General features: G+C 41.8%; 1 protein-coding gene across 2 annotated transcripts in view; it reads right to left on the bottom strand.

The window, feature by feature from the left end:
* The window catches only part of CBFA2T2 (CBFA2/RUNX1 partner transcriptional co-repressor 2), a 186,005-nt gene that overhangs the window by 58,268 nt on the left and 103,108 nt on the right, over positions 1-24,629 (bottom strand). For both annotated transcript variants that reach the window (XM_053712832.1, XM_053712837.1), the window contains exons 2-3: positions 22,121-22,264; positions 12,673-12,914 (exon numbers count right to left, since the gene is read on the bottom strand). In XM_053712832.1, the coding sequence (XP_053568807.1) occupies positions 12,673-12,914; positions 22,121-22,264 (386 nt within the window). The remainder of the gene's footprint in view (positions 1-12,672; positions 12,915-22,120; positions 22,265-24,629) is intronic.

The following is a 24,629-nucleotide window of genomic DNA, read 5'->3' as shown; positions in this document are numbered from 1 at the left end:
GAGAGAAACTAGATTTGGATGTTCGAATGGACCTTGTACTAGAAGATCCTGTCTCAAAGGTAGCTTCCATGGTGGCGCCGATGACATATTCACCAGGTCTGCATACCAAGTCCTGCGTGGCCACGCAGGAGCTATCAAAATCACTGAGGCCTTCTCCTGTTTGATCCTGACTACCAGCCTGGGAATGAGAGGGAACAGTGGAAACGCATAAGCTAGGTTGAAGGCCCAAGGCGCCACTAATGCATCCACTAGAGTCGCCTTGGGGTCCCTGGATCTGGACCCGTAGCAAGGAACCTTGAAGTTCTGACGAGACACCATCAGATCCATGTCTGGAATGCCCCATAATTGGGTCAATTGGGCAAATACCTCCGGGTGGAGTTCCCACTCCCCCGGATGGAAGGTCTGACGACTCAGATAATCCGCCTCCCAGTTTTCCACTCCTGGGATGTGGATCGCAGATAGATGGCAGGAGTGATCCTCCGCCCATTTGATGATTTTGGTCACCTCTCTCATCGCCAGGGAACTCCTTGTTCCCCCCTGATGATTGATGTAAGCAACAGTCGTCATGTTGTCTGATTGGAATCTTATGAATCTGGCCTTTGCTAGTTGAGGCCAAGCCCTGAGAGTATTGAATATCGTTCTCAGTTCCAGAATGTTTATCGGGAGAAGAGACTCTTCCCGAGACCATAGACCCTGAGCTTTCAGGGAATCCCAGACCGCGCCCCAGCCTAATAGACTGGCGTCGGTCGTGACGATGACCCACTCTGGTCTGCGGAAGCTCATTCCCTGGGACAGGTGATCCTGGGTCAGCCACCAACGGAGTCAGTCTCTGGTCTTCTGATATACTTGAATCACTGGAGACAAGTCTGTATAGTCCCCATTCCACTGTTTGAGCATGCACAGTTGTAATGGTCCATGTAATGAATTTGCGCAAAAGGAACTATGTCCATTGCTGCAACCATCAACCCTACTACTTCCATGCACTGAGCTATGGAAGGCCGTAGAATAGAGTGAAGAACTTGACAAGCGTTTAGAAGCTTTGACTTTCTGACATCTGTCAGGAAAATCTTCATTTCTGAAGAATCTATTATTGTCCCCAAGAAAGGAACTCTTGTCGACGGAGACAGGGAACTTTTTTCTATGTTCACCTTCCACCCGTGAGATCTGAGAAAGGCCAGAACGATGTCTGTGTGAGCCTTTGCCTTTGAAAGAGACGACGCTTGTATCAGAATGTCGTCCAAGTAAGGTGCCACTGCAATGCCCCTTGGTCTTAGAACCGCTAAAAGGGACCCGAGCACCTTTGTGAAAATTCTTGGAGCAGTGGCTAGCCCGAATGGGAGAGCCACAAACTGGTAATGTTTGTCAAGAAAGGCGAACCTTAGGAACTGATGATGATCTTTGTGGATAGGAATATGTAGATACGCATCCTTTAGATCCACGGTAGTCATGAATTGACCCTCCTGGATTGTAGGTAAAATCTTTCGAATAGTTTCCATTTTGAACGATGGCACTCTGAGAAATTTGTTTAGAATCTTTAAATCCAGAATTGGTCTGAAGGTTCCCTCTTTTTTGCGAACTACAAACAGATTTGAGTAAAACCCCAGTCCTTGTTCCACAGTTGGAACTGGGTGTATCACTCCCATTTTTAACAGGTTCTCTACACAATGTAAGAATGCCTGTCTCTTTATTTGGTTTGAAGATAAACAAGAGATGTGGGACCTTCCCCTTGGGGGTAGTTCCTTGAATTCTAGAAGATAACCCTGAGAGACTATTTCTAGTGCCCAGGGATCCTGAACATCTCTTGCCCAAGCCTGAGCAAAGAGAGAGAGAGTCTGCCCCCTACTAGATCCGGTCCCGGATCGGGGGCTACCCCTTCATGCTGTTTTGGTAGCAGCCGCAGGTTTCTTGGCCTGTTTACCCTTGTTCCAGCCTTGCATCGGTTTCCAAGCTGGTTTGGTCTGGGAAGCATTACCCTCTTGTCTAGAGGCTGCAGAGTTGGAGGCCGGTCCGTTCCTGAAATTGCGAAAGGAACGAAAATTGGACTTATTCTTAGCCTTGAAAGGCCTATCTTGTGGGAGGGCATGGCCCTTACCCCCAGTGATGTCTGAAATAATCTCTTTCAATTCTGGCCCAAAAATGGTCTTACCTTTGAAAGGGATATTAAGCAATTTTGGCTTGGAAGATACATCCGCTGACCAAGACTTTAGCCAGAGCGCTCTGCGCGCCACAATTGCAAACCCTGAATTTTTCGCCGCTAATCTAGCTAACTGCAAAGCGGCATCTAAAATAAAGGAATTAGCTAACTTAAGTGCGTGAATTCTGTCCATTACCTCCTCATACGGAGTCTCTCTACTGAGCGATTTTTCTAGTTCTTCGAACCAGAACCACGCTGCTGTAGTGACAGGAATAATACACGAAATAGGTTGAAGGAGGTAACCTTGCTGTACAAAAATCTTTTTAAGCAAACCCTCCAATTTTTTATCCATAGGATCTTTGAAAGCACAATTGTCCTCAATAGGAATGGTCGTCCGTTTGGCTAGTGTAGAAACCGCCCCCTCGACCTTAGGGACTGTTTGCCATAAGTCCTTTCTGGGGTCGACCATAGGAAATAATTTCTTAAATATAGGAGGAGGGACAAAAGGTATGCCAGTCTTCTCCCACTCCTTATTCACTATGTCCGCCACCCGCTTGGGTATTGGAAAAGCATCGGGGTGCACCGGGACCTCTAGGAACTTGTCCATCTTGCACAATTTTTCTGGAATGACCAGGTTGTCACAATCATCCAGAGTAGATAGCACCTCCTTAAGCAGTGCGCGGAGATGCTCTAATTTAAATTTAAATGTCACAACATCAGGTTCTGCCTGCTGAGAAATTATTTTTGAATCAGAAATTTCCCCATCTGACAAAACCTCCCTCATAGCCACTTCAGATTGGTGTGAGGGTATGACAGAGCAATTATCATCAGCGCCCTCCTGCTCTACAGTGTTTAAAACAGAGCAATCGCGCATTCTCTGAAATGCAGGCATTTTGGATAAAATATTTGCTATGGAGTTATCCATTACTGCCGTCAATTGTTGCATAGTAACAAGCATTGGCGCGCTAGAAGTACTAGGGGTCTCCTGCGTGGGCAAAACTGGTGTAGACACAGAAGGAGATGATGTAGAACTATGTCTACTCCCTTCATCTGATGAATCATCTTGGGCAACTTTACTATCTGTGGCAGTACTGTCCTTACTTTGTTTGGACGCTATGGCACAATTATCACAAATATTTGAAGGGGGAGACACATTGGCTTCCATACATACAGAACATAGTCTATCTGAAGGCACAGACATGTTAAACAGGCTTAAACTTGTCAATAAAGTACAAAAACCGTTTTAAAACAAAACCGTTACTGTCTCTTTAAATTTTAAACAGGGCACACTTTATTACTGAATATGTGAAAAACTATGAAGGAATTGTTCAATTTTAACCACATTTTCACCACAGTGAAGCATTCAAAGCATTGCACCCCAAATTTCAGGCTGTTAACCCTTAAATGGTGGAAACCGGAGCCGTTTACAGTTTAACCCCCTTACAGTCCCAGCCCCAGCCTTTGCTGCGACTTCACCAAACCCAGGGGAGTATACGATACCAAATGAAGCCTTCTAGGAACCTTTTCAACTAATTCCAGACCCACACATATGCAGCTGCATGTACTGCTCTCAAAAGTAACTGCGCAGTAATGGCGCGAAAATGAGGCTCTGCCTACTACAGAGAAAGGCCCTTCCTGACTGGGAAGGTGTCTAAACCAGTGCCTGACGTAAAAAAACGTTCCCCAAAGTTATAAAGTGTGAATTTCAACATCAAACTGTATAAAATGCCTAAATAAAGCAATCGATCTAGCCCATAAAAGTGTCTACCAGTTTTATAGCCCATATTAAGCCCTTTATTCTGTTTGAGACTAAGAAAATGGCTTACCGATCCCCATGAGGGGAAAAATGACAGCCTTCCAGCATTACACAGTCTTGTTAGAAATATGTCTAGTCATACCTTAAGCAGAAAAGTCTGCCAACTGCTCCCCCCAACTGAAGTTATCTCATCTCAACAGTCCTGTGTGGGAACAGCAATCAATTTTAGTTACTGCTGCTAAAACCATACTCCTCTCACAAACAGAACTCTTCATCTTTTTCTGTTTCAGAGTAAATAATACATACCAGCACTATTTTAAAATAACAAACTCTTGATAGTGGAATAAAAACTACAACTAAACACCACATACTCTTCACCATCTCCGTGGAGATGCTGCTTGTTCAGAGCGGCAAAGAGAATGACTGGGGGGGCGGAGCCTGGGAGGGACTATATGGACAGCTTTTGCTGTGCTCTTTGCCATTTCCTGTTGGGGAGGAGAATATTCCCACAAGTTATGGATGACGCCGTGGACCGGACACACCAATGTTGGAGAAAAAAAGTTTTATGTATATATTTTTTCTCATTTCACTTCACCAACTTAGACTATTGTGTTCTGATCCATCACATAAAAACAGAATTTATGTTTACCTGATAAATTACTTTCTCCAACGGTGTGTCCGGTCCACGGCGTCATCCTTACTTGTGGGATATTCTCTTCCCCAACAGGAAATGGCAAAGAGCCCAGCAAAGCTGGTCACATGATCCCTCCTAGGCTCCGCCTACCCCAGTCATTCGACCGACGTTAAGGAGGAATATTTGCATAGGAGAAACCATATGTTACCGTGGTGACTGTAGTTAAAGAAAATAAATTATCAGACCTGATTAAAAAAACCAGGGCGGGCCGTGGACCGGACACACCGTTGGAGAAAGTAATTTATCAGGTAAACATAAATTCTGTTTTCTCCAACATAGGTGTGTCCGGTCCACGGCGTCATCCTTACTTGTGGGAACCAATACCAAAGCTTTAGGACACGGATGAAGGGAGGGAGCAAATCAGGTCACCTAAATGGAAGGCACCACGGCTTGCAAAACCTTTCTCCCAAAAATAGCCTCAGAAGAAGCAAAAGTATCAAATTTGTAAAATTTAGAAAAAGTGTGCAGTGAAGACCAAGTCGCTGCCTTACATATCTGATCAACAGAAGCCTCGTTCTTGAAGGCCCATGTGGAAGCCACAGCCCTAGTGGAGTGAGCTGTGATTCTTTCAGGAGGCTGCCGTCCGGCAGTCTCATAAGCCAATCGGATAATGCTTTTAATCCAGAAGGAGAGAGAGGTAGAAGTTGCTTTTTGACCTCTCCGTTTACCAGAATAAACAACAAACAAAGACAAAGTTTGTCTGAAATCCTTAGTAGCTGCTAAGTAAAATTTGAGAGCACGAACTACATCCAAGTTGTGCAACAAACGTTCCTTCTTTGAAACTGGATTAGGACACAAAGAAGGCACAACTATCTCCTGGTTAATGTTTTTGTTAGAAACAACTTTTGGAAGAAAACCAAGTTTAGTACGCAAAACCACCTTAACTGCATGGAACACCAGATAAGGAGAAGAACACTGCAGAGCAGATAATTCTGAAACTCTTCTAGCAGAAGAAATTGCAACCAAAAACAAAACTTTCCAAGATAATAACTTAATATCAACGGAATGTAAGGGTTCAAACGGAACCCCCTGAAGAACTGAAAGAACTAGGTTGAGACTCCAAGGAGGAGTCAAAATTTTGTAAACAGGCTTGATTCTAACCAGAGCCTGAACAAAGGCTAGAACATCTGGCACAGCTGCCAGCTTTTTGTGAAGTAACACAGACAAGGCAGAAATCTGTCCCATCAAGGAACTTGCAGATAATCCTTTTTCCAATCCTTCTCGAAGGAAGGATAGACTCTTAGGAATCTTAACCTTGTCCCAAGGGAATCCTGCAGATTCACACCAACAGATATACCAAATTATGTGGTAATTTTTCTGGTTACAGGCTTTCAGGCCTGAACAAGAGTATTAATAACAGAATCTGAGAACCCTCGCTTTGATAAGATCAAGCGTTCAATCTCCAAGCAGTCAGCTGGAGTGGGTCGAACGGACCTAGAACAAGAAGGTCTCTCAAAGGTAGCTTCCATGGTGGAGCCGATGACATATTCACCAGATCTGCATACCAAGTCCTGCGTGGCCACGCAGGAGCTATCAAAATCACCGACGCCCTCTCCTGATTGATCCTGGCTACCAGCCTGGGGATGAGAGGAAACGGCGGGAACACATAAGCTAGTTTGAAGGTCCAAGGTGCTACTAGTGCATCCACTAGAGCCGCCTTGGGATCCCTGGATCTGTACCCGTAGTAAGGAACTCTGAAGTTCTGACGAGAGGCCATCAGATCCATGTCTGGAATGCCCCACGGTTGAGTGACTTGGGCAAAGATTTCCGGATGGAGTTCCCACTCCCCCGGATGCAATGTCTGACGACTCAGAAAATCCGCTTCCCAATTTTCCACTCCTGGGATGTGGATAGCAGACAGGTGGCAGGAGTGAGACTCCGCCCATAGAATGATTTTGGTCACTTCTTCCATCGCTAGGGAACTCCTTGTTCCCCCCTGATGGTTGATGTATGAACTTGGCCCTCGCTAGCTGAGGCCAAGCTTTGAGAGCATTGAATATCGCTCTCAGTTCCAGAATATTTATCGGTAGAAGAGATTCTACCCGAGACCAAAGACCCTGAGCTTTCAGGGATCCCCAGACCGCGCCCCAGCCCATCAGACTGGCGTCGGTCGTGACAATGACCCACTCTGGTCTGCGGAAGGTCATCCCTTGTGACAGGTTGTCCAGGGACAGCCACCAACGGAATGAGTCTCTGGTCCTCTGATTTACTTGTATCTTCGGAGACAAGTCTGAATAGTCCCCATTCCACTGACTGAGCATGAACAGTTGTAATGGTCTTAGATGAATGCGCACAAAAGGAACTATGTCCATTGCCGCTACCATCAAACCTATCACTTCCATGCACTGCGCTATGGAAGGAAGGGGAACGGAATGAAGTATCCGACAAGAGTCTAGAAGTTTTGTTTTTCTGGCTTCTGTCAGAAAAATCCTCATTTCTAAGGAGTCTATTATAGTTCCCAAGAAGGGAACCCTCGTTGACGGAGATAGAGAACTCTTTTCCACGTTCACTTTCCATCCGTGAGATCTGAGAAAGGCCAGGACAATGTCCGTGTGAGCCTTTACTTGAGGAAGGGACGACGCTCGAATCAGAATGTCGTCCAAGCAAGGTACTACAGCAATGCCCCTTGGTCTTAGCACCGCCAGAAGGGACCCTAGTACCTATGAGAAAATCCTAGGAGCAGTGGCTAATCCGAGAGAAAATGCCACGAACTGGAAATGCTTGTCCAGGAATGCGAACCTTAGAAACCGATGATGTTCCTTGTGGATAGGAATATGTAGATACGCATCCTTGAAATCCACCTTGGTCATGAATTGACCTTCCTGGATGGAAGGAAGAAGTGTTCGAATGGTTTCCATCTTGAACGATGGAACCTTGAGAAACTTGTTCAAGATCTTGAGATCTAAGATTGGTCTGAACGTTCCCTCTTTTTTGGGAACTATGAACAGATTGGAGTAGAACCCCATCCCTTGTTCTCCTAATGGAACAGGATGAATCACTCCCATTTTTAGCAGGTCTTCTACCCAATGTAAGAATGCCTGTCTTCGTATGTGGTCTGAAGACAACTGAGACCTGTGGAACCTCCCCCTTGGAGGAAGCCCCTTGAACTCCAGAGAATAACCTTGGGAGACTATTTCTAGCGCCCAAGGATCCAGAACATCTCTTGCCCAAGCCTGAGCGAAGAGAGAGAGTCTGCCCCCCACCAGATCCGGTCCCGGATCGGGGGCCCGCATTTCATGCTGTCTTGGTAGCAGTGGCAGGTTTCCTGGCCTGCTTTCCTTTGTTCCAGCCTTGCATAGGTCTCCAGGCTGGATTGGCTTGAGAAGTATTACCTTCCTGCTTAGAGGACGTAGCCCTTGGGGCTGATCCGTTTCTGCGAAAGGGACGAAACTTAGGTTTATTTTTGGTCTTGAAAAGACCTATCCTGAGGAAGGGCGTGGCCCTTGCCCCCAGTGATATCAGAGATAATCTCTTTCAAGTCAGGGCCAAAGAGTGTTTTCCCCTTGAAAGGAATGTCAAGCAATTTGTTCTTGGAAGACGCATCCGCTGCCCAAGATTTTAACCAAAGCGCTCTGCGCCACAATAGCAAACCCAGAATTTTTTCGCCGCTAACCTAGCCAATTGCAAGGTGGCGTCTAGGGTGAAAGAATTAGCCAATTTAAGAGCACGAATTCTGTCCATAATCTCCTCATAAGAAGAAGAATTACTAATAATCGCCTTTCCTAGCTCATCAAACTAGAAACACGCGGCTGCAGTGACAGGGACAATGCATGCAATTGGTTGTAGAAGGGAACCTTGCTGAACAAACATCTTTAGCAGACCTTCTAATTTTTTATCCATAGGATCTTGGAAAGCACAACTATCTTCTATGGGTATAGTGGCGCGCTTGTGTAGAGTAGAAACCGCCCCCTCGACCTTGGGGACTGTCTGCCATCAGTCCTTTCTGGGGTCGACTATAGGAAAACAATTTTATAAATATGGGGGGAGGTACTAAAGGTATACCGGGCCTGTCCCATTCTTTACTAACAATGTACGCCACCCGCTTGGATATAGGAAAAGCTTCGGGGGGCCCCGGGGCCTCTAAGAACTTTTCCATTTTACATAGTGGTTCTGGAATGACCAGATAATCACAATCATCCAAATTGGATAACACCTCCTTAAGCAGAGCGCGGAGATGTTCCAACTTAAATTTAAAAGTAATCACATCAGGTTCAGCTTGTTGAGAAATGTTTCCTGAATCTGAAATTTCTCCCTCAGACAAAACCTCCCTGGCCCCCTCAGACTGGTGTAGGGGCCCTTCAGAAACCATATCATCAGCGTTCTCATGCTCTACAGAATTTTCTAAAACAGAGCAGTCGCGCTTTCGCTGATAAGTGGGCATATTGGCTAAAATGTTTTTGATAGAATTATCCATTACAGCCGTTAATGTTGCATAGTAAGGAGTATTGGCGCACTAGATGTACTAGGGGCCTCCTGTATGGGCAAGACTGGTGTAGACGAAGGAGGGGATGATGCAGTACCATGCTTACTCCCCTCACTTGAGGAATCATCTTGGGCATCATTTTTACTAAATTTTTTTATGACATAAAATACATATAGTTAAATGAGAAGGAACCTTGGTTTCCCCACAGTCAGAACACAATCTATCTGGTAGTTCAGACATGTTAAACAGGCATAAACTTGATAACAAAGCACAAAAAACGTTTTAAAATAAAACCGTTACTGTCACTTTAAATTTTAAACTAAACACACTTTATTACTGTTAAACACTAAAAAACTCTAAGCCATCTCCGTGGAGATGTTGCCTGTACAACGGCAAAGAGAATGACTGGGGTAGGCGGAGCCTAGGAGGGATCATGTGACCAGCTTTGCTGGGCTCTTTGCCATTTCCTGTTGGGGAAGAGAATATCCCACAAGTAAGGATGACGCCGTGGACCGGACACACCTATGTTGGAGAAATTCAGATTAATAAAACATTAAACTTAAGGCTGTAATGTAACAAAATAGGTAAAAAGTTAGGGGGGTGAATATATATATATATATATATACACACACATACATATACATACATACATACATACATACACACACACATATATATATATATATATATATATATATATATATATATACATACATACATACACACACACACACGGGTGGTTAAAAGATACTAGCAGCACAGAGGGAAAGAGTTAGTAGTCTACTCAATGTTAAGATATGAAAAAGTCAAATTTCTAAATCATCCGTGACCACTGGAAATTTCAAGAGATATATATATATATATATATATATATATATATATATATATATATATATATATATAGATAGATAGATAGATAGATAGATAGATAGATAGATACACACACACACACACACACACATATATATATATATATATATATATACACACACACACACACACATATACAAATACACACACACACACACACAACATATTCTGCAGCGCTGTCCATGGATACAATTCATTTAAATAAAACAATACAAGTCTTGTAAGAGACAGGACAAAATTTACAAACACATACAAACATTTCTAGTTATTCAAAAATCATGTATGTAAAAAAAACAAGAAAACAATGATTTAAGCTTACATACAAATCACTGTTCATATTACTTTAGGATAAAGAAAATACAAGTACATAATTTTGAGCTCTTTGCTATTAAAAGGGACAGTAAACACATTCAGATTGTAATATAAAATGCTTAAATATACACAGTAAAAAAAATGTTGCAATATAATTATTTTGCCCCCTTTTCCTATAATTTGTGTCCAAAAATTGTGTACATGCGTGTGTGTGTGTGTGTGTGTGTGGGGGGGGGGGGGGGTTCAGTCCTAAAAACAAAGAGCATGTCAGGATTCACAGGCCTAATGTTGCTACAGATCTCTGCCTAATTTGTAGTTTATATTTTCTGCTGAAGCCATACAATGAAGATAGTTAGCAATAACAGTAACAAGACCTGTCTTCTTCATACTTAAAGGACCAGTCAACACTGTAGATTTGCATAATCAACAAATGCAAGATAACAAGACAATGCAATAGCACTTGGTCTGAACTTCAAATGAGTAGTAGATTTTTTTTTCTGACAATTTTAAAAGTTAAATCTTTTTCCACTCCCCCTGTACCATGTGACAGCCATCAGCCAAACACAAATGCATACACATACCATGTGACAGCAATCAGCCATTCACAAATGCATACACACTTATTCTTGCACATGCTCAGTAGGAGCTGGTGACTCAAAAAGTTTAAATATAAAAAAGCTGTGCACATTTTGTTAATGGAAGTAAATTGGAAAGTTGTTTAAAATTGCATGCTCTATCTGAATAATGAAAGTTTAATTTTGATTGAGTGTCCCTTTAAGTCCAGATTGGCGCCTCCAAATAAGGAAAGTGGTAGTTGGCATTTGAACTATATTAAAACACATAATTTCCTGCAATTGTTTTTCAATGTTCAGATTCTGCTGATATGTTAATCTATTTAAAGACTAAAGAAAACAATGCAATTTCAAGCTATCCAAAATAAAAAAAAATTAAAAATAAACTAATACCCCTATAAAAAATCCCCCTCAAAATAATAACAGCCCATAATCTAATACTAAACTACCAATAGCCCTTAAAAGGGCTTTTGTATGGCATTGCTCTACGTTTAACAGCTATTTTACCTAAACAAATTACCAATTACAACCTAACAGTAAAAACCGCCCACAATTAAAAAAAAACTAACTAAAAAAACCTAAACTACCCATTGCCCCTAAAGGGGCATGTGTATTGGCATTGCCCTTAAAAGGGCATTCAGTTCTTTTACTGCCCTTAAAAGGGCAATAAGCTCTTTTACAGCCCATGAAATCTCTAATCTTAAAAAAAAAAAAAAATCCTAACACTAAGCCCCAATTAGGTACTCACCATTCCTGAAGTCCAGCGGAGGTCTTCTTCCAGGCGGCTCCATCATCTTCTATCTTCATCCAGGGCAAAGGTGGCACGGAGCAAAGGTGCGGAGCTGTGGATTCTCAGCAGCGGCCCTCACGCTGGCACAGAGCGGAGGTGTGGAGCGGTCTTCCCCGACGCGTGGATCCTCAGCGGCGGTCCTCAATGGCAGCAGTCCTCTGAAGCGTCATGGAGGCTCCTCTTCATCCGATGTCTGTCATACACTAAAGATTGAATGCAAGGTATTGCAATCAATTTGGGGTACCTTGCATTCCTATTGGCTGAAATTTTGAAATCAGCCAATAGGATTGGAGCTACTGAAATCCTATTGGCTGTTCAAATAAGCCAATAAGGTTTCAGTAGCTCTCATTCTATTGGCCGATTTTAAAATTTCAGCCAATAGGAATGCAAGGTACCCCAATAAATATGGGGTACCTTGCATTCAATCTTCAGTGTGCGACGGACGATCGCATGAAGAGCAGCATCCACGCCGCTGAGGACCGCCGCCGAGGACTGCCGCTGAGGATCCAGGCATCGGGAAGACTTCTCCGTGCTGCCTTCGCTCCGGATGAAGATAGAAGATGATGGAGCTGCCTGGAAGAAGACCTTCTCCGTCGGACTTCAGGAACAGTGAGTACCTATTTGGGGCTTAGGTTTAGGCTTTTTTATTTTAATTTTCTGGGTGTTTTTTTTTTTTTATTAGATTAGGATTTTTTGGGCTTGACGGTTAAGGGGTTAATATTTTAATTATGTTATATGTGGATTAGGGGTTAATTACTTTATTGTTTTGCGATGTGGGGGTTGACGGTTTAGGTGTATGTTAATACTTCGTGCAGGAGGTTATTTTTTTACGTGTTTTTATTTTTATTTTGTGCGTGCGTGCGGTTACGTGTTTTTTTTTTTGTTTTTTTTTTAAGGCTTCGGGTCTGCATATGCTGCATCCAGGTGGATTCTTTTCGCTGCGCGCGTAGCCAACATTCTTTTGGCTGCCTCGCGCAGCCAACATTCCTTTGAGGATGCGTGCGCAACTGGCGACACCGACTGACGTGTTACAAACGCAGTTATAGTATAGATAACTTATAATATAGAACAGATAGCTTGATAACGACCCACAAACCACAGAATGAAGATTCTCAACTTACCACTAGGGCCAGGACAAGGGTCCGAACTTTCTCCCCTATTTCCGGTGAGATATCATTTCCAAATTGCTGAAGCGTGGTGAGGAACCTTTTCAGTTTGCTAAGCTGTCTCACCCCGCAGGTAGCTGGGAGCTGCTGATTGGCCAGGGAAGATGACGAGGACGAGGAAGGTCCATTGCTGGAACGCTGAGGGGGAGAGGGGGCTCCATTCAAAGAAGGGGGGGAGTGGTTGATGCCAGTAGATACTATAAGATGAAGAAATAAAAAAATAGAGACAGTTAAGGCATCTTGTTAAAGAAAGAATAAAAACAAAATTTCATAGGTTCAGATTTAACTATTTAAATTTACACATTTTATAATTTCACAGTGAAGTCACTGTATACCTCACATACAATACATGTACTTATAATCAAACAAATTAACAATTTTTAATATATTAAAATAAACAAACGCAAAGGCTTTATATGTTTAAATGGTTGGCTAATATAGTGTGATATAATGAGAACATTACAGGAAATACAAACATACATTCAAAATATATATATATACATATATATAAAAAAAAGACATATGACCAAAAAAATTAATTTGGGCTTTTTAGCAGCAGCATATCTTTTCCTTAAAATAATTGTGTATTTTATGCATAATTGTTATGTTTAAGAACACATGTATCATTTCATTCTAGTTAAAGGGACAGTATACACTCATTTTCATATAACTGCATGTAATAGACACTACTATAAAGAATAATATGCACAGATACTGATATAAAAATCCAGTATAAAACTGTTTAAAAACTTACTTAGAAGCTGTCACTTTGGCTCTGTTGAAAAGGTAGCTGGAAAGCCCACTGCAAGTGGCAAATAAGACACTCCCCCCCTCCCCCTTCTTTTGCATATGAAAAGACCCTTTACACAAACAGGAGCAAGCTGGAGTAGGTAGTCGAGCGTATTCACATAAAACTTTGGGGCTTGGTTAGGAGTCTGAAAATCAGAGCAATGTTATTTAAAAATAAGCAAAACTATACATTAATTAAAAAAAAAAACTTTATGGGCTATATAAATAGATTATCTACAAAACATTTATGCAAAGAAAAAATGAGTGTATAATGTCCCTTTAACTGTTATCTGCAAGATGGGTTTTCCTTTGCATGATGGAAATATATGTAACACAGGATTTTTTTTGGAAGCTTTTATAAGAATACTTTTGACCCCAGAGGATGAACTTTTTTCGACAAGATTTAGACACCAATCAGCAAGCGCTACCCAGGTGCAAAACCGAAAATGGGCAGGCTCCTAAGCTTTCATTCCTGATTTTCAAATAAAGATAGTAAGAAGAAAAATTGATAATAGAAGTAAATTAGAAAGTTGCCTAAAGGGACACTGAACCCAAATTTTTAATTTTGTGATGTATGTTCAGTGTCCTTTTAAAATTGCATGCTCTATCCCAATCATGAAAGAAAAAACATAATTTATGCTTACCTGATAAATTTATTTCTCTTGTAGTGTAGTCAGTCCACGGGTCATCCATTACTTATGGAATATATCTCTTCCTAACAGGAAGCTGCAAGAGGATCACCCAAGCAGAGCTGCTATATAGCTCCTCCCCTCACATGTCATATTCAGTCATTCGACCAAAGCAGACAAGAAAGGAGAAACCATAGGGTGCAGTGGTGACTGGAGTTTAATTAAAATTTAGATCTGCCTTAAAGACAGGGCGGGCCGTGGACTGACTACACTACAAGAGAAATAAATTTATCAGGTAAGCATAAATTATGTTTTCTCTTGTTAAGTGTAGTCAGTCCACGGGTCATCCATTACTTATGGAATACCAATACCAAAGCTAAAGTACACGGATGAAGGGAGGGACAAGGCAGGAACATTAAACAGAAGGAACCACTGCCTGAAGTACCTTTCTCCCAAAAATAGCCTCCGAAGAAGCAAAAGTGTCAAATTTGTAAAATTTTGAAAAGGTGTGAAGCGAAGACCAAGTAGCAGCCTTGCAAATCTGTTCAACAGAGACCTCATTTTTAAAGGCCCAGGTGGAAGCCACAGCTCTAGTAGAATGAGCTGTAATCCTTTCAGGAGGCTGCTGTCCAGCAGTCTCATAGGCTAAACGTATTATGCTACGAAGCCAAAAAGAGAGAGAGGTAGCCGAAGCCTTTGGACCTCTTCTCTGTCCAGAGTAAACGACAAACAGGGAAGAAGTTTGACGAAAATCTTTAGTTGCCTGCAAATAGAACTTCAGGGCACGGACTACGTCCAGATTATGCAAAAGTCGTTCCTTCTTTGAAGAAGGGTTAGGACACAGTGATGGAACAACACTCTCTTGATTGATATTCCTGTTAGTAACTACCTTAGGTAAGAACCCAGGTTTAGTACGCAGAACTACCTTGTCTGAATGAAAAATCAGATAAGGAGACTCACAATGTAAGGCAGATAACTCAGAGACTCTTCGAGCCGAGGAAATAGCCATCAAAAACAAAAAACATTCCAGGATAACAGCTTGATATCAATGGAATGAAGGGGTTCAAATGGAACGCCTTGCAGGACATTAAGAACTAAGTTTAAGCTCCACGGCGGAGCAACAGTCTTAAACACAGGCTTAATCCTAGTTAAAGCCTGACAAAAAGCCTGAACCTCTGGAACTTCAGCCAGACGTTTGTGTAGAAGAATAGGCAGAGCAGAAATCTGCCCCTTTAACGAACTAGCAGATAAGCCCTTTTCTAAACCCTCTTGTAGAAAGGACAATATCCTAGGAATCCTAACCTTACTCCATGAGTAACTCTTGGATTCGCACCAATATAAATATTTACGCCATATCTTATGGTAAATTTTTCTGGTAACAGGCTTCCTAGCCTGTATTAAGGTATCAATAACCGACTCCGAGAAGCCACGCTTTGATAGAATCAAGCGTTCAATCTCCATGCAGTCAGCCTCAGAGAAATTAGATTTGGATGGTTGAAAGGACCCTGAATTAGAAGGTCCTGTCTAAGAGGCAGAGACCACGGTGGACAGGACGACATGTCCACTAGGTCTGCATACCAGGTCCTGCGTGGCCACGCAGGCGCTATCAGAATCACCGAAGCTCTCTCCTGTTTGATCTTGGCAATCAAACGAGGAAGCATCGGGAACGGTGGAAACACATAAGCCATGTTGAAGACCCAAGGGGCTGTCAGAGCATCTATCAGCACCGCTCCCGGGTCCCTGGACCTGGATCCGTAACAAGGAAGCTTGGCGTTCTGACGAGACGCCATGAGATCCAGATCTGGTTTGCCCCAACGATGAATCAGTTGAGCAAAGACCTCCGGATGAAGTTCCCACTCCCCCGGATGAAAAGTCTGGCGACTTAGAAAATCCGCCTCCCAGTTCTCCACGCCTGGGATGTAAATCGCTGACAGGTGGCAAGAGTGAGACTCTGTCCAGCGAATTATCTTTGAGACTTCCAACATCGCTAGGGAACTTCTGGTTCCCCCTTGATGGTTGATGTAAGCCACAGTCGTGATGTTGTCCGACTGAAATCTGATGAACCTCAGAGTTGCTAACTGAGGCCAAGCTAGGAGAGCATTGAATATTGCTCTTAATTCCAGAATATTTATTGGGAGGAGTTTCTCCTCCTGAGTCCATAATCCCTGAGCTTTCAGGGAGTTCCAGACTGCGCCCCAGCCTAGAAGGCTGGCGTCTGTTGTTACAATCGTCCAATCTGGCCTGCGAAAGGTCATCCCCTTGGGCAGATGTGGCCGAGAAAGCCACCATAGAAGAGAATCTCTGGTCTCTTGATCCAGATTTAGTAGGGGGGACAAATCTGAGTAATCCCCGTTCCACTGACTTAGCATGCACAATTGCAGCGGTCTGAGATGCAGGTGCGCAAATGGTACTATGTCCATTGCCGCTACCATTAAGCCGATTACTTCCATGCACTGAGCTACTGACGGGTGTGGAATGGAATGAAGGACACGGCAAGCATTTAGAAGTTTTAATAACCTGGCCTCTGTCAGGTAAATTTTCATCTCTGCAGAATCTATAAGAGTCCCTAGAAAGGGAACTCTTGTAAGTGGTAATAGAGAACTCTTTTCCACGTTCACCTTCCACCCATGCAACCTCAGAAATGCCAGAACTATCTCTGTATGAGACTTGGCAGTTTGAAAACTTGACGCTTGTATCAGAATGTCGTCTAGGTACGGAGTCACCGCTATGCCTCGCGGTCTTAGTACCGCCAGAAGTGAGCCCAGAACTTTTGTAAAGATTCTTGGAGCTGTAGCTAATCCGAAGGGAAGAGCTACAAACTGGTAATGCCTGTCTAGGAAAGCAAATCTTAGGTACCGATAATGATCCTTGTGAATCGGTATGTGAAGGTAGGCATCCTTTAAGTCCACTGTGGTCATGTACTGACCCTCTTGGATCATGGGAAGGATGGTTCGAATAGTTTCCATTTTGAATGATGGAACTCTTAGAAATTTGTTTAGGATTTTTAAGTCCAAGATTGGTCTGAAGGTTCCCTCTTTCTTGGGAACCACAAATAGATTTGAATAGAATCCCTGCCCGTGTTCCGTCCGCGGAACTGGGTGGATCACCCCCATTAGTAAGAGGTCTTGTACACAGCGTAGAAACGCCTCTTTCTTTATTTGGTTTGCTGATAACCTTGAAAGATGAAATCTCCCTCGTGGAGGAGAAGTGTTGAAGTCCAGGAGATATCCCTGAGATATGATCTCCAACGCCCAGGGATCCTGGACATCTCTTGCCCAAGCCTGGGCGAAGAGAGAAAGTCTGCCCCCCACTAGATCCGTTTCCGGATAGGGGGCCCTCTCTTCATGCTGTCTTGGGGGCAGCAGCAGGTTTCTTGGCCTGCTTGCCCTTGTTCCAGGACTGGTTAACTTTCCAGCCCTGCCTGTAACGAGCAACAGCTCCTTCCTGTTTTGGAGCGGAGGAAGTTGATGCTGCTCCTGCCTTGAAGTTACGAAAGGCATGAAAATTAGACTGTTTGGCCTTTGATTTGGCCCTGTCCTGAGGTAGAGCATGGCCCTTACCTCCCGTAATGTCAGCTATAATTTCTTTCAAGCCGGGCCCGAATAAGGTCTGCCCTTTGAAAGGAATATTAAGCAATTTAGATTTAGAAGTCACGTCAGCTGACCAGGATTTAAGCCATAGCGCTCTGCGCGCTTGGATGGCGAATCCGGAGTTCTTAGCCGTAAGTTTGGTTAAATGTACGACGGCATCAGAAACAAATGCGTTAGCTAGCTTAAGTGCTTTAAGCTTGTTCATAATTTCATCCAATGGAGCTGTGCGAATGGCCTCTTCCAGAGACTCAAACCAGAATGCCGCTGCAGCAGTGACAGGCGCAATGCATGCAAGGGGCTGTAAGATAAAACCTTGTTGAACAAACATTTTCTTAAGGTAACCCTCTAATTTCTTATCCATTGGATCTGAAAAGGCACAACTATCCTCCACCGGGATAGTGGTACGCTTAGCTAAAGTAGAAACTGCTCCCTCCACCTTAGGGACCGTCTGCCATAAGTCTCGTGTGGTGGCGTCTATAGGAAACATTTTCCTAAATATGGGAGGAGGGGAAAAAGGCACACCAGGTCTATCCCACTCCTTGCTAATAATCTCTGTAAGCCTTTTAGGTATAGGAAACACGTCAGTACACACCGGTACCGCATAGTATCTATCCAACCTACATAATGTTTCTGGAATTGCAACCGTGTTACAATCATTCAGAGCCGCTAATACCTCCCCTAGCAATATGCTGAGGTTCTCAAGCTTAAATTTAAAATTAGAAATCTCTGAATCCAGTCTCCCTGGATCAGATCCGTCACCCACAGAATGAAGCTCTCCGTCTTCACGTTCTGCAAACTGTGACGCAGTATCTGACATGGCTCTCACCTCATCCGCGCGCTCTATCCTTAACCCAGAGCTATCGCGCTTGCCTCTTAATTCTGGCAATTTAGATAATACTTCTGTCATAACAGTAGCCATGTCTTGCAAAGTGATTTGTAAGGGCCTCCCTGATGTACTTGGCGCCACAAAATCACGCACCTCCTGAGCGGGAGGCGAAGGTACTGACACGTGAGGAGAGTTAGTCGGCATAACTTCCCCCTCGTTGTCTGGTGATAATTTCTTTACATGTAAAGATTGACTTTTATTTAAAGTAGCATCAATGCAATTAGTACACAAATTTCTATTGGGCTCCACATTGGCCTTTAAACATAGTGAACAAAGAGATTCATTTGTGTTTAAACAGACTAGCAATGAGACTAGCAAGCTTGGAAATACTTTTCTAAATAAATTTACAAGCAATATAAAAAACGCTACTGTGCCTTTAAGAAGCACAAAAAGCTGTCACAGTTGAAATAACAATGAACCAAAATAGTTATAGCAACCAATTTTTCACAGTAAATGTATTAAGTTAGCAAAGGATTGCACCCACCAGCAAATGGATGATTAACCCCTTAATACCCAAAAACGGATAACAATTTAATAATTAACGTTTTTCTCACAGTCAAAACACACTGTCACAGGTCTGCTGTGACTGATTACCTCCCTCAAAATGAATTTTGAAGACCCCTGAGCTCTGTAGAGACGATCTGGATCATGGAGGATGAAGTAGACAGATTGTGACTGAATTTTTACTGAGCAAAAAAGCCCTTTGAAAGGAATAAGTTTTATCACCAAGTACCTCACAAAAAACGATTAACATGCCAGTAAACGTTTTAAACATACATTTGAAAAGTAATGAAGTGTTATTAATAAGCCTGCTACCAGTCGCTTTTACTGCAGTTAAGGCTCATACATTATTTCAGTATTAACAGTATTTTCAGAGTCAATTCCATTCCTTAGAAAAATACATTCAGTGTACACACACTCATCAGCCTAATACCAGTCGCTATCACTGCATTTAAGGCTGAACTTACGTTACATTGGTATCAGCAGTATTTTCTCAGTCAATTCCATTCCTCAGAAAAATAATTACTGCACATACCTCATTTGCAGGGGGGCCCTGCATGCTATTCCCCTTCTCTGAAGTTACCTCACTCCTCAGATGAGAACAGCCAGTGGATCTTAGTTACGTCTGCTAAGATCATAGAAAACGCAGGCAGATTCTTCTTCTAATGCTGCCTGAGAATAAACAGCACACTCCGGTGCCATTTAAAATAACAAACTTTTGATTGTAGAAATAAAGTAAGTTAAAAAACACCACAGACCTCTCACAACGACCTATCTTTAGTTAGGCTGCAAGAGAATGACTGAATATGACATGTGAGGGGAGGAGCTATATAGCAGCTCTGCTTGGGTGATCCTCTTGCAGCTTCCTGTTGGGAAGAGATATATTCCATAAGTAATGGATGACCCGTGGACTGACTACACTTAACAAGAGAAATTGTGTTTAGTATCCCTTTAAGAGAATGTTTAAAAAACAAATTATGCTTACCTGATAATTTAATTTCCATCTGTGGGAGGAGAGTCCACTGCTTCATTCATTACTTGTGGGAAATAAGAACCTGGCCACCAGGAGGAGGTAAAGACACCCCAGCCAAAGGCTTAAATACCTCCCCCACTCCCCTCATCCTCCAGTCATTCTGCCAAGGGAACAAGGAACAGTAGGAGAAATATCAGGGTATAAATGGTGCCAGAAGAATAATATTAAATTTAGGTCCGCCCACCGGAGTAAAACGGGCGGGAGCAGTGGACTCTCCTCCCACAGATGAAAATAAATTATCAGGTAAGCATAATTTATGTTTGCCATCTTAATGGGAGGAGAGTCCACTGCTTCATTGATTACTTGTGGGAACAAATACCCAAGCTCAAGAGGAAACTGAATTAACAAAAACGGGAGGGTAAAAGGAGGCGGACCCTATACTGAGGGCACCACAGCCTGCAGAACCTTTCTCCCAAACACAGCTTCCGCCGAAGCAAAAACATCAAATTTGTAAAACTTTGTAAAAGTATGTAAGGAGGACCAAGTAGCCGCCTTACAAATCTGCTCCACAGAGGCCTCGTTCTTAAAGGCCCAAGAAGAGGCCACAGCTCTGCCGTAATACTCTGAGAAGGCTTTTGTCCCGCTGTCCCTGTGACGAAAGGCAAAGAATGACTGGGGGATGAGGGGAGTGGGGGAGGTATTTAAGCCTTTGGCTGGGGTGTCTTTGCCTCCTCCTGGTAGCCAGGTTCTTATTTCCCACAAGTAATGAATGAAGCAGTGGACTCTTCTCTCATTAAGATGGAAATAGAAAACAATGGAAGTGTGAAATCAAGTTGATTATATCAATTGGATAGTTTTTTAGTGGTTACATTCAAGAGCAATTAACATATAGAAGCCTATGAACTAAAAACGGCAACGATGTAGTAATGACAAAACAATAGCAGCTTGGTGAGCAAAGTAGCAAACTATCTTGCATATTTTTGGAATTTCCTAGTCAGTTCCCCCACATATTCTGTGCAGTGAATAAAGCCAATGGAGTTTACTGAAATATGATACCCTGCCAGTAAAATGCTATCCCTCAGATTTTTTGGGGTTCCTACATCCATGCTTATGTTACATAATGGTACACAAAGTGCAAAATTATGAGACATGTTGCAAAATGTTTACTGTCGCTTTAATTGCCCATTTAAACAAGGGGTGTTCAAATTAAAGGGACACTGAACCCAAATTTTTTCATTCGTAATTCAGATAGAGCATGCAATTTTAAGCAACTTTCTAATTTACTCCTATTATCAAATTTTCTTCATTCTCTTAGTATCTTTATTTGAAAAGCAAGAATGTAAGCTTAGAAGCCGGACCATTTTTGGTGAACAACCTGCTGATAAATTCACCCACCAATAGACAAGTGCTGTCCAGGGTCCTAAAACAAAAAATTGGCTGGCTCCTTAGCTTAGATGCCTTCTTTGTCAAATAAAGATAGCAAGAGAACGAAGAAAAATTGAAAAAAGGAGTAAATTAGAAAGTTGCTTAAAATTGCATGCTCTAGCTGAATCATGAAAGAAACTATTTCCCTTTTAGGCCTTAAGAGGGCCCAATTCCATTCCCCAGTGCTATTTAACTATCACTTGCCCATATCACAATAATCCTCAACATTTCTCCATATGCTTACCAAAGTTTTTCAGTGAAGTGTCTGAAGATAACTCCAAGCTGTTGCTGTTCATGGTTTGAAGAAGTTTAATATATTAACATTTTATTTGGTTTTATTAAAAAAAAGTTCCAAATACTTTTAAGGTTTGAACAAAATAAAGGCAGCAAGTGCATAGCATTAGAAACAAATACTATGAGGTCTTTCAATTTATGGACAATATGGTTAAAAACTACTAAATAGAAAAGGATGTGGATAAATATTATGTTCAGGTGAGTTGTGAAAGAAGGCAAGAGAGATATAATAATGGCAGACTAGATGGGCCATGTGCATTTACATTATACGATTAAATACCTGCATTGAGGAGACAAATAAAATAAAATGACATACATGACGCGGGTGGAAAAGACACAGGCCGTGGCCCACTGGGATTCATGGGTGGCAAAGGTGCCATAGTGGGAGGAGAGGATCTGGAGTGGATCTTCACTTCAACAGGAGATCCAGGCATCACTGGTACTCTCTTATCACCAGTAACTGCAAAGAGACAAAGACAGGACAATGTGTTACAATAGTGGCCACTTGCACTGTGATGAATACTGTATATAGCTTGTGTCATAAATGCACCAGCACAACCAAATATATCAATTTGTAAAAGCACAGGCATACACAATTCATAATACAAACAAGTAAAAAGAGAACAAAAACCGGAACCAGGGTGCCAGTGCAAGAGAGGTTTATTCAGGCTGTAAACATTAGGTCATGGAAGCACCAACTATCTGACGCGTTTCGCGCATGAGCACATGTGCTTCATACAATTCATAATACAGTACACTATACAGTGTGCATCAAAAAAAGCATGCTTATAAACTGTATAAAAACACACACACACACACATATATACACACACAAAAAGGTATTAGCGTACATCCATTTTCAAAAGCACAACATATTTTTTGAACTGCTGCAAAAAATCAAGAGACAACTATTCGTTTTAAATAAAATTAGAATCTTAGTCACACAATATGGCCATATTCTATTTAGCCAGTCCCAATATAGACTGGTCCTAACACTACAGTCCTTTGCCTCAAAGGACTGAATCATTCCTGCTTTTACTCTTCATAATAGAATGAGACTCCCTGGCTTAATATTCACAACTCTATTACACTGTCATGAGCACACCTGAGCTTCGGTGGGGTGCTTTAACCAATGGAAGCTGGTCAGTCTCCCTGATTATGTTTTAATACAATTACAAAATTTGGTTTAGCACACCTTACAAAACGTTTAAATACACATCTTTGGGACTGCTGCCAATATGACCTAGTCAATACACAAACAAAAAGGTATTAGCGTACATCCATTTTCAAAAGCACAACATGTTTTTCGAACTGCTGCAAAAAATGCTGAGGTAAAGGACTGTAGTGTTAGGACCAGTCTATATTGGGGCACCTTGTAAGTTGGTGACTGGCTAAACAGAATATGGCCATATTGTGTGACTAAAATTCTAAATTTTATTTAAAAAGAATAGTTGTCTCTTGATGTTTTTGCAGGCAATTTTTTTGCAGCAGTTCAAAAAAATATGTTGTGCTTTTGAAAATGGATGTGCGCTAATACCTTTTTGTTTGTGTATTGACTAGGTCATATTGGCAGCACTCCCAAAGATGTGTATTTAAACTTTTTGTACGGCGTGCTAAACCAAATTTTATAAATAAATATATATATATATATATATATATATACACACACACACACACACACACACATACATATACACACACACACATATACACACACACACACATATATATATATATATATATATATATATATACACACACACACATATATACGCATACACACACACAGCATCTCACAAGAGTACACACCTCACATTTTTGTAAATATTTTATTATATCTTTTCATGTGACAACACTGAAGAAATGACACTTTGCTATAATGTAAAGTAGTGAGTGTACAGCCTGTATAACAGTGTAAATTTGCTGTCCCCTCAAAATAACTCAACACACAGCCATTAATTAACATGGAGTTCACCAGAGCTTCACAGGTTGCCACTGGAGTCCTGCAATATCAGGTTCATTACCACACCTGATTTATTAGAATAAAAGTGCAACACACAAATAACAGATATTTGTATTTTGCATGATTGTTCTAACAAACAAACCAAGTGGCTATATTCAGGATTAGTTTGAGCAGCAAATCACAGATAATGAAAAAAATAATGCATAAGTATATTCCCTTGTCTCATGTCCCTTTGGGAGTATGTAGAAATGTCTCAGACATACTCAGATTCCACTGCCTCTTTTATACAACCCCTCCTAAAAGTCTGTTGGGTTTACAAATAACAATGCTAGGGATTATTTGGAGAAAAAGATAGAAAGAATATTGTCCCAAACATAAACAGGGATAAGACACACATACTTGCACAGGAAAAACCAGCGGACCAGGCCTTCATATAGAAATACAACAATTAAGAATACATATTGCCTTTTCTTTTAAAAAAAAAAAGTAATCATTTATATCAGTAAAAAAGTGACCAATAGGAAGACATCAATAAAGAGGAAGAACATCTCATTGATCTTGCAAGACTTTCCAAATAAATGCTGCTTGCGATAAGTAAACTCATTGAAGTGGTAAAATTTAATGAGCATATGCAAAGAGGACAATTTGCACAATATTCCCCTGAGGCATTATTAGCTCATGATAAAGGCATATCTCTTGCACCTAAACCTTTACTATTTGACACCGTGATTTTTACTCTTTTTTTAAAAATGCTAAATCTTCTACAAGACTTCAAAAATTCTTAAGGAAGCAGATCTGATGAAGCCTTCCATGTAACTCATCGCAATATTTATCCTAGAATCTGAAAAACTTGAAAGCCATA

Source organism: Bombina bombina, chromosome 1, assembly GCF_027579735.1.
Source record: "Bombina bombina isolate aBomBom1 chromosome 1, aBomBom1.pri, whole genome shotgun sequence".
In the NCBI taxonomy this organism is placed as follows: Eukaryota; Metazoa; Chordata; class Amphibia; order Anura; family Bombinatoridae; genus Bombina; species Bombina bombina.
The sequence above is the reverse complement of the archived record's forward strand: the minus strand, read 5'-3'. Positions and strand labels throughout refer to the sequence as shown.